This window comes from Berghia stephanieae, chromosome 13 (genome assembly GCF_034508935.2).
Source record: "Berghia stephanieae isolate SIO BIC M18660-M18661 chromosome 13, UCSD_Bste_1.3, whole genome shotgun sequence".
Classification (NCBI taxonomy): domain Eukaryota; kingdom Metazoa; phylum Mollusca; class Gastropoda; order Nudibranchia; family Aeolidiidae; genus Berghia; species Berghia stephanieae.
In genome coordinates this window covers 10,868,959-10,880,487 of record NC_088372.1, presented here as the reverse complement: position 1 = coordinate 10,880,487, position 11,529 = coordinate 10,868,959, and the positions used below count along the sequence as shown (strand labels likewise).

The 11,529-nt window shown below is 36.5% G+C and overlaps 1 protein-coding gene across 1 annotated transcript; it reads right to left on the bottom strand.

The window, feature by feature from the left end:
- Nucleotides 1-1,994: 1,994 nt before the first annotated feature.
- Nucleotides 1,995-2,849, bottom strand: LOC144959199 (uncharacterized). The gene has a single exon (XM_078891742.1). It carries the CDS (start codon nt 2,847-2,849, stop codon nt 1,995-1,997), a length of 855 nt encoding a protein of 284 aa, XP_078747868.1.
- Between the last annotated feature and the right edge of the window lie 8,680 nt (nt 2,850-11,529).

Genomic DNA, 11,529 nt, shown 5'->3' with positions numbered 1-11,529 from the left:
AGGCCCACTCAAAAAGGTGTTGCATTTTTTGCAAACAGAGGCGTAATACTTTGATGGTCGACCGAGTAGAGAGCCTGTGATTGGTCGAAGACTATGGGATGATTTACTCACCATTCTACACGAATTGATGGTGGTGGTAGATCAAAGAGGGTAACATTTTTATTTACCAAACATTTTTCTTGGTGCTAAATAATGCAAGGTAATAAGTTCGCACCAGAAAAAATAACTCGGAAGTTCCTATCTCTCTATTACAATAAAATTGATAACACGGATGACAAAATCGGCCCACAAATAAGGGAGTTATAAATTATTCATAATAATTTTTTAAGTTTACAAAAATTGTCATCAAAGTCATTTTTCATCACCACAGTCGTAATTTTGTCCATTTTTTACCGAAGTGCGATGTCAACGATTTACACTCGTGAATAAAAAAGGACCAAATCGCAATTTCTACAACATATTTTATTTTTGTTGCAAATTGATAAAAATCAAAGCATGGTTATTCCTAGCCGTTTTCATCTCCTAACGTGAAAGTCAGGCTCCATCTTCGTTCTGAATTGTTGTGATGAGAGAAATGGAAAGAGAATTTGATCACGTGATCGTTCGTCTCACCCGACGAATGAAAATCGTTAACTTGGTACCTTATGTGTTGTTTGATGCATGTGAGGGTTCACCCTTGTAAAGAATTTGTATTAAAATTGTCCCAACCATCGGGAGCCTCTTTGGTGTAATGGTAGCAAGTCTGAACGATAATCAGAAGGTCTGAGATTCGATCCCCAGTGGTGGTCGAAAGATTTTTTGGGGATGACTTTTTTTTCTTGTATTTATTTTCTTGCTTTGTCTGGCAGCTTTCATACACACTTGTTCAGGTTTCAGATCGGTGCCTGCTCCTTAATTTCTTAAAGATATCATAGAATATCTTTATTAGGAATTGAAATGTATTTATTTTTTACAAGATCCATTTATAGAATCTAAGGGTCTCTGAACATAATACACCACATAATTTAACTTAATTATAACTCTGGTAACACATGCGTATAAATTTGCAGGTCTGATAACCAAAATTATTGTGGTCTCATTGTTGTAATGGACATGCTTTCAATCCAAGGCAAAAGATCGTCTATTACAACAATGTTAAATCAAGCCCGTAATTGCATTCGAATCTCAGATCTGTAATTATGAACACCTATCTGATAACCCAAATTGTGATGATCTCATTATTTTACTGGAAGTATTTTAAGACTAATAATATAAAATACAATGGAATCCTTATAAAAAGCCAACATTGCTGGACCAGAAATCTTGGTTGACTTAAGCAATGTTCTTCTTCTTCTTCTTCTTTTAGCTTATACCGCCTTTTGTTGGGTTGCCATAATGAACGTCACTCTCCACGCATTTCGGTTCAGCGCATCATCTTCCTCCAGGCCCAGTTCTTTCATATCGTCCTTTACCTTATCCAACCGTCTAGTCTTTGACTTAAGTAAAGAAGACAAAACCAAAGGACAACAGCTCAGCTGGTCGCTTGCTCAAGTAAGTATGTAGTAAGTAATCATGTTTGACTTTAACCGTTATTAATTGAACACACTAAGATAAAGCACAGAACACATGGGACAAACAAGAGGTGGTGACTTTTAACAGATGGTGAGTTTAAGAGTGTTGACTTTATGCAGATTTTACCTTAGAAAATACCCATCACAATGACTTTCGAATACATAATTACTTTTGGTTAACTGACCTACAAATTATAGGAGTACCCACAAATAGAATAATGACGTAATCAGGACAACTCTTTTCTATTAGAAGAACATCCGGGAAAGACGGTGTAAAAAGTCTCTTTGTAACGACTGGAGACCCGTATATAGAAAAAGAAATTGATCGAGGCGTTGGCCATGGTGGATAAAAGTTTAAGGTCGTAGGTCAAACGCAAGACATTGAAGTTGATTCCCCCTTTATTGTAGCAAGTACGACAAGAATGGCCATTGATGGGATGTGATTTAATGACAGACATACATGAAAATACTCGTCACCGTCGTCACGGATTTCACCAATTCTGCGTCTTTGTCTCGTCTTGATATGTCGTTGTTTATCCCTGACACAGACCTGTCAAAAATTTTACAAGAGTTCACGTTTTTATTTCTCCATTTCTTAATTTGGTTGAGCTTATAAACCATGATGGCAGTGTTAATGGCGACGATAAAGAGAGCCACAGTATTCAAAATATTGTTAAGAAAAATAGTGAGGCCTTGTCTGTAATTTCTTGCGAATTCAAGAACAATGTTGTAAAAAATGGTGAGATTCAAATTTGGGTTAAATTTTGAGACGATTCTAATATTAGTGACAAAAAGCATGACGAGGATAAAAAAGAAGACGGAGGTGGAAAGTGTGAAGAGGACAGTGATTTTTGGGCGAAAAATCAGCTTGACTTTCAGAGGTATGACTATACACAGTGCCCTCTCTAAGGAGATATACATAGTGGTCCAGTTACTACAGTGTGAAGATATAAAGGCCAGATATGTCGCGTATTGCATATGTGTCCGGCAAAAGGAATCTTCTACAATGTGGTTTGTAACGGATAAGAAAAAACAAGACAAATGGGGTATGTTTATAATGCAGGATAGAAGATCGAAAATGGACAAGGCGAGGAGACCGACGTTTGTATTGCTGTTTTTCACCCCTTGCTCCCAAAACACCCGGATGTTGATGCTGTTTGTGATGACTCCAAGAAACGCCAGAAAGAGCTCCGCGGATTCAGCCACCTGTTCGATGTACCAAAAGGTTTCGTCACTTATCAACTTCTTCTGGCTGGCAAGATTTGGCCAGCTGATGTCAATGTCGTCACTTGTATTCATCTTTTCTCAAGTTGAAGATTTTTGTTCCCAATTGTACTTATATGAACCTGTTTATCAGAATATCTAAAGAGGAAAAAAAAAGAATAAATATCAGACGTGACCAATAGGGCAAACTAATGTCATGTCAAATAACTGGTTACGCTCTCACTGGAAGTGTATAACCACTCTTTCTGGGGATCAAATACATACCTTATGTAAATGATCCTCTGGTTTTTGAGTAATAGCACCTTATTTTCTACTCTAAATTCCACTGTAAATAAAGATCATCAATCCTCGCCCTTATACGCTTCGTAATTCTTGGAACCTGCCATCCTCTTTCTACCAACACTTATGTCATCTTATGATTCAATATATAACCTATTCATTATTAGTACTCCGAACCGGAAAAGTAGAAGGTGTGACGCCACAGTTTTCTTCCATATGAGGGTAAAAATGTGAAAAAAGTTTGCAACTCTTTAGCAGTGAGAGACAAAGAAACATGTCTTATACTAGAAAAAAACAATTAAACTCACACAATCAGATTGCTTTAACCGCAGTATTAAATATACACTTTTCCACAACCAGGGCCTGAACGTGGCCATTGTAAACCTATAGCCTGTGACCGACCGAATAATTACGTCAAAAGACAAATATTTGGCCACAAAAGAAAACAATTCGTGAGTTGTATATTCATAGTCCAACCAATGGGATCATTTGTTTCCTTGAGCACCACTCACAACATTACACTTGTCGCTGCACAAACCTAAACTTGACGTCATTTTTCAAGTTTGTGCAGTGTTTAGTAAGTTGCCGTTAGAGCTAAAGAAACAAGCTGGGTGGGGTTCCTGATCTCCCATAGTGGGCAGGGAGGTACATACTGTGTCTTCTATCCCCCTATATCTGTTTTCCAACTTGCTTTCTGGCTTTGTCTTGGAATGAGATTACTTGGTTTTGTCCTACCCTGGCCGGATATCCTGGCTGAGAGGGGTTGGGGGATGATATTTTTTTCCTTGAAAATCATCTCTCTCATATGCACGTATTATATTTTGTATAGTACATATTATATATGATTTGTAAACTTGTGAGTGTATTTCTCTTAGTGGGGATCTGTGCTTGTGTCTGGATGAAACTTTTAGGTGATCTCAAACTAAGTACTTTGATATTGTGCTCTTGGAATCTGCATCTGTTTCCTATTAGAACCAATTCCCCTTTTGTCTTCATTTTTCTTGGATGCTTTAATTGTAATTCTATAACTTTTTACTCTCCCATTTTCTTCCTTTTTACTGGCGCTGATATGACCTTAATGTGTTGCAAGTGCCGTAAAACCCTTAAAAACAAACAAAACAAAGAAACATCGTTCCCATTGATTGAACTATTGATTCCAACACACAATTTTTTTCTTTCGTGGTCAAAGACTTGTCTATTGACGTACTTTTTTTTTGGTCAGTATCAGGCTATGAGCTTACAAGGGCTACGGTGTCAGTGGTAAGCTTTGTTAACGATAGCTACGGCCTGACTGCGACCAGCGCCCGCCTTACGTGTGCCAAAATTTTAGGCCTCCTAAACATGTCTCTGACAGGCATGCTTTGTGCAGACTTCTGGGCCAGGCTAATTGTAAAAAATTATTCCATTTTCTGAATCGTCGTCAAATAGTGTAGAGATGTTTTATTCTAGTATTCTGACGTAATGTTACTCTTTATTGGAAGTGTGTATAGAACCAGTCCTTTGGAGGCCAAATAATGAATAGGTTAAATATTGAGTCATAAGGGGGCATAACTAATTTAGCAGTATAGGCAGACAGACCCTTTAGATAGTTGGACGTAAAAGATCGAGCGTGGATGATCTTTATTGACAACCAGAATTAATAATTTAGACTAGAAAAAAAAGATGTCATCACTTCGATACCAGACGATCAGTTGGTAAAACCAGTCCTCCGTTTGATTTATTTTACACTTCCAGTGAAATTGGAACCAGTAGTTTGACGTCATACTTTTGCTACCTATTTTAATTCGAATACGGTTTGATACGTCCCACACATAATGACATTCTCTAACCATGTGACTAGAAAAATAAGAAATTTATTGTTTTTAGCCAATAATATTCGGAATTATGGCAATTTAGTTTTTATTTAGCAAATTGGTACCTTGTCCGAAGTCTCTGTAAAGTGGTACCTTCACCTCAAGTCTCCGTAAAGTGGAATCCTGTTACCCTGGCCCCAGGTCTCGGTAAAGTGGTATCCTGGTACCACACACACACACACACACACACACATATATATATATATATATATATATATATATATATATATATATATATAATATATATTTATATGTCACTTCCGTGATTGGAGTTCGGTCGACCCCGTGTCGATAAAATTATCTACACGAGGATTGTGTGAATCTGCCAAGGATTCAGAATTTTTATTAATTTATTAAATGTGTCTATAAAGTAAATTTAATAACGGATTGACAAGGTACTGTGTGAAATTGATAAATTTATGACCATTTTATCGGGGCCCCTTCAACAACCTATATCGATAATCAAACTTAAAAGGAAGTAACATATATTTAAGTCTCTTGTCTACGGAAGTAGTTTTCGACTATTGATGACGTAATTATGAATTAGGAATGACCATCACGTCATTTAATGTTCGCGGTATCTCCTCAAAATTTAAGAAAAACAACCTGATTGAGGACCTATTTACTTACAAATTAGACGTAATAAGCATACAAGAGACCAAAGACAAGGCCAATGACGAGGTTGCCGTCTCATTACATTTGAACATGAAATTATCCAGGGAGGGCTCGGTTTTCTTATATCAAACCGTCTAACACCCTATTTAAACTCATATTGGTCTATAAAAGAAAGTGTCTATTTTGAGCTTTAAAACCATTCCATGCTTTCTAAACAACAAGCCTACACTTATATTTAACACCCACCATCCTACTTCGGGTACATACAAAAAAGATTCAACAGTAAGAGATAGATTATAGAATGAAATTAAATTGATAATCCGAGACCATGTAAATTCATCATAATCACGGGCGATTTCAATGCCACAATAGGAACAAGAAAAGACAACAACGAAACATGCCTTGATACTTATTCCAATGGACTGCGTAATGAAAATGGTCAGTTTCTTATTGATTTTTGCTGGGAACATAAATTATTCATATATAATAGTGCCTTTAAACACCCTTCCCGCCATATTACCACATGGCAAGGAACGCGGAAAAACTCTGATCATAAGATTATCAATACATACAATCAAATAGACGTTATCATAAATTACAAACGCATTCTCAATGATTCACGAACATATGCAGGAATGAAGACATCCACAGACCATAGACTCGTAGTTTCAAAGTTCAGGCCAACAGAAAATGAAAATATGCCACGCCATAAGTATTACAAAGTAAAACATCGATCAGCAGTCTAAGGGATGACCTAGTCAAAGAAAATTTCAGAAACAAACTCGCTTCGAATCTTTCGTCAAAGAAATTAAAAGATAAAAGAAGCCTCTAACCCAGCTGAAATTCAACAACATCTTGTCCAAAACGTGCTGGTGAGCAGGGAAACAACATTGCTTGATAGAAATAGTACACAAATGCAAGATTACTGTCCAATACTGCATGACTTATCACAGCAGCAAAATCAACTGAGACTTGACATAAACAGCTGCTCAAATCCGGATGCGAAGAACAATGAAGAGACAAAGAAATGAAATAATGCACAAAAATAAATCTCAATCACAACAAGAAAATAGATGAGATTGTGACAAAAATAAAGTATGAAAATGTTCAAAGCGGTGAATACAATCAAACGACAAAAAACACATAATAGACTTATAATCAAGTGTAATAAGACCTTATGTAATGATAAAGAAATTATAAACACTATAAGCGTGTAATACACTGAGAAATACAAGGGTATTCAAGAAGTGGAACCATTCGAGTCTACCAATTCAGAGCTTGAAACGCCTATAACGCCCCAAGAAATAAGTGAAGCCATATAAAAGCTCAATAACAACAGATCGCCAGGTCTAGGTGGTGTTAGAGCAGAAGAACTAAATAAATGTCTTGACGACGAAGGCATGCAAATACTAGCTGATATGTATAATAATAAGATATTTAAGACAAAACAGGTTCTCAATCTTGGAAGTGGAAAACTCATTTTGCTAAACAAACCAAATAAAAAGAAAGGCCCTTTAGAAAATTGCGACCAATCGTTTTATTATCCACGCTAAGAAAAGTTTTAAGCACAATCACGCTCAACAGAATTAGAGAAAAGGTAGAGGAATATCTTTCACCTTCACAAATCGGGTTTAGAAGAGATAGAAGCACTGCAGACATAATATGGGCCCATCGATGGCTGAAAGCCAGAACGGAGAAAATAAGGAAGAATTTACCATACTTGGGATCGATATGAGTTCAGCTTTCGACACCATATGTAGAACCAAGTTATTGTCAATACTTGACTCATTCTTGAACAAAGATCACGTGAAGCTCATAAGATGCCTATTATCAAATACTACATTACAATATGAATCAGGCAGAGACTTAACAACAATATCAACCTCAATTGGATCCCCTCAAGGAAACAGCTTAATTTTATTCACGATATACCTCGAATCGGCCATGAAAGATCTAAGACGAAAATTACCACCAATAAAGAAGATCACTCTTGAATTAATATACGAAGATTATACAGACCTAATCTTTAATCAGAACATCAAGCGAAAATATACATGTCAATAGTATTAACAACCCTAGAAGCATGGAATCTGAAAATGAATCAATCCAAAACAAAATATACAAAAATCAACAGAAATTTAAATGAATGGAAAGGTGATCGTAAACTAGGCAATTTGAGCAACAAAAATGAAGACATCAGAAAACGAAAGCAGCTGGCCACCAATGCATTCAACCAAATCCAAAATTTATGGAATAGAAATAACATAATCAGTGAGAATAAACGAATACAGATTTACGAGGCACTGATTATTTCGATATTGACATATAATTGTGGAACCTGGGGCCTCACCAAAAAAAGAACTTAGGAAGTCTCGATTCATACCACCGCAAACAATTACGTCGCGTAATCGGAATCTTTTGGCCAGAGACAATTACAAATACTGATCTCTTTGAAAAAAAAAAAAAAAACCAGGTTCCAACGCCTGAGTACAATAGTAAAAGAATAGCGATGGAGGCTATTTTGTCACTTCTTACGTCGAGAAGATAACATCCCAGCCCAAACTGCAATGACAGAATATTTCCTTCATGGCAACAAATATGTAGGGAGACCATCAACATCAATAGTAACTGCCCTGAACCAGGATCTCTCTACATATAATAAATTTCTGGATTCAGATTAGGCCGAATTAATCCCTGAAGAACTAAGAAATACTGCAGTGCCCACCGTACTAAAGACACAACAAGATCTTGACAGCCTCAAAACTCTGGCCCAGGACCGTGACCAATTGGAAACAATTAACAACATGGATAGAGAGAGCAGCTATACTCATCGACCATAACTGAATCACACAATTCACAGCAAGCGTCATTCAGACTGCGAAGCTTACTACTACTACTACTACTACTACTACTACTACTACTACTACTACTACTACTACTACTACTACTACTACTACTACTACTACTACTATTACTACTAATATATATATATATATAATATATATATATATATATATATATATATATATATATATATATATATATATATAAAGAGAGAGAGATAGAGATAAAGTTGTGTCACTGCGATGTATTATTAATTCTTTCCTGTCCAGTGCGGTTATGTGGTACTGTGGTACGACACTCGCTCTCGGATCGGAAAGTCCTGGGTTCGAGTCCCGATCTAAAAAAAGGCGCTTAACCGACATTCTCTCAGCTGGTCGTTAACAAAGCTGTCTCTATCTGGAAAATAAATGTCTTGTCCTGCATAATAGATATTGTTGTTGATTATACCGCTTTGAGCAAGTTTAATGGATATTGCGCTATATAAAGTGTTATGCCCTAGCAGTGGTTGCTAGGATATCACCCGAACGAGTCCGGAGTGGACCGTACATTCCCTGGGTTGCTGTGCATTTTGAATCCCGCTTTTATCCAATTAGGGTTTGAGACTGGTGCTATATAAGCGTAGTGCGGGAAACCGAGGGAAGTGCTTGTGGGTTTCGTCCAGCTGAATAGAATACGGCCTTTCCAGTCAGCGTTCCTGTTTCATATTATGTTCTTTTAATAGTGTTTCCTATTCGAGGATGTCAGGAGGGAGACAGGAAAGGATGAATGGATAAGTAGAGTTTTATCGTTCTTATTTATGTTATGCATATAATTTAGTTTCTGTAATAAATGTGTCGTGTTTGTAAATCTAGATTTCCTTCATTTCATCGTTACCATTGTCTGGCCGGGAAGCACGGACTTTCTCATTCTTCTCTTCTCTCTGATCAGGCTAGGCTCAGTGCAATGGCCTGATCTTTCCTCTCCGGGGTAACTTATCAACGACAGTTTTCTGTAAATATAATGATTTATTATACCAACAGGAATTCAATAGAAGAAAACAAATACTGTGTGTATCTCTTTTTATGAATCTATTTATAAAACTCACCAGTTACAATGGTAGAATTTGTTTGAGGGTTTTTGTAGCTGAAAATACAAATTCTGCTTTTAATCAGATTATAATCAGTTGTGTATGGAACATTGAGTGTCAGGCAACGCAGAAAGAAAGAAAACATCCCTTCAATAATATACTGTCTCGAATTCCTGTCGACATAGGCTATTTATTTATTTATGGTTTTTGGGTGGGGGAGGATTTGTTTCTTGTATGTTCTTTCTGCTTCGTCTGGCATTGATCCATACACACAATTTTAGAATTTTGTTTTGAAAATATCAAATAAGAAATTAAGGAGCAGGCACTGGGGCAAGATAACTGAAAAAGTGTGTATGAAAGGTGCCAGACAAAACAAAAAAGAAATATACAAGAAAAAAAATCCCTAAAAAGTCAGTCAAATCGACTGATTTTTGGGATGCTTTTTTTCTTGTATTTTTCTTTCTTGTTTTGTCAGGCACCTTTCATATACGCGCTTGTTCAATTTTTATTTCTGAATTTTGTCTTCACCAGAGGCTGCTCCGTAATGCGTCAAATTGGTTGATAGAAAAAGAGGGAAAATCAAACCAAAATAAAACAACCTCTCGTGTACCTTGACAAACATATCAAGCGACTGATGCCATTCGGTTAAAAACACACATAATAAGTACCTAGAACCAATAGGCAAGACTGTGTACAATCCTTAACGTATATAGTATGTTAGAGGAATTATAGGGGGGAATCATATGTAATCTTCCAACTGGCTGAAAACGGGCTGATTGACGTCAAATTTATTCATTCTATCGTTTGACAATAGTGCTTTTAGCTTACTGATTTGTCCTATTTTTCAAAATTAGTTCATTATTTCAATTTTAGATTTTACATTTCGAATTTTAAGTATCAATTTCACATTGTTGTTATTTTTTTAAAACAATCATCTCTAGATCGTTAAATTGATTTAAATGTAGCCTTCTTCTATGGTGTAAAATTAGAAATAGATGTCATTAAAACGATTTATTATTAGGGTTGTGGTTATAGATAATGTTGGTGATGTTATTGATTTCATCATAGTTGTTGTCATTGTCATAATCATTGGTATTACTGTGGCTATTATTATTTTTATTTTTTTGAGACAGATCACAGCGCGTTCTCATAAATGATTCCATTTCATCACCAACAAAGCTGCAATTTGGCGTACCACAGGGTTCAGTGATTGGCCATTATATTTTCACAATGTTCACAAAGCCCTTAAGCAACATCAACACGACCTTCTGTCTCAGACATCACCTCTACGCCGATTATACCCAGTTATACACTCCAATTTCATCAAAAAAACATCGAAGAAACAAAAGAGCGACTCGCAGCATGTCTAGATAACGTTAAAGCATGGATGACAAACAACAAGCTTAAATTCAACGAGGACAAAACTGAGATGATTGTATTCAAAAAGCCAGGAGGGGCTATTTTCATTAACCAACTATCCTTCAGCGAATCTGTTATTTAAAATTCCAATGTTGTTCGAAACCTTGGTTTCTATTTTGACACTCACCTAGACATGCGGGCACACATAACAAAATGCTGTCAGGCGGTTCATTGCGCTCTCCAAATGATATGCAGAATAAATAAATAAATAAATATGGCTACGCAGTCTCTAAGTGGACGCTTGCCGTGAATGTGTGCGTCACTTCCAGTTTATCAGTCTGTTTCTATTATCTAGTTAGTAATCGGCCTCCATAAATCTCTGTCTAGTCCCAGTGTTCTTAGCTTTAGTATGTCATCATGTGTGTTGAGGTGCTGAGGTGCTGTTGTGTTGTTGAAATCAGTTCTTCGGTTATGGTTTCTATGCAGAATATGAAATGTTGTTGATTACGAAATATGCAAAACACTCATCCATGCCTTTGTTACCAGCCGCTTGGATTATTGTAACTATCTGCTCTACGGTCTACCAAAAAATGGCTGAACAGACTACAGCAAAACAAAGCTGCTTGTAAAGTTACAAGGACAAAGCCTTGGGACCATATAACACCGGTCTTTAAGTCACTATAGAGAAAATAATAATATAAAAAATCGCATGATTTGCTTACAATCACCTCCCCCATAC

What these genes read in the sequence shown, in the direction of transcription:
- LOC144959199 (XM_078891742.1), bottom strand. Translation starts at nt 2,849, where the DNA reads ATGAATACAAGTGACGACATTGACATCAGCTGGCCAAATCTTGCCAGC.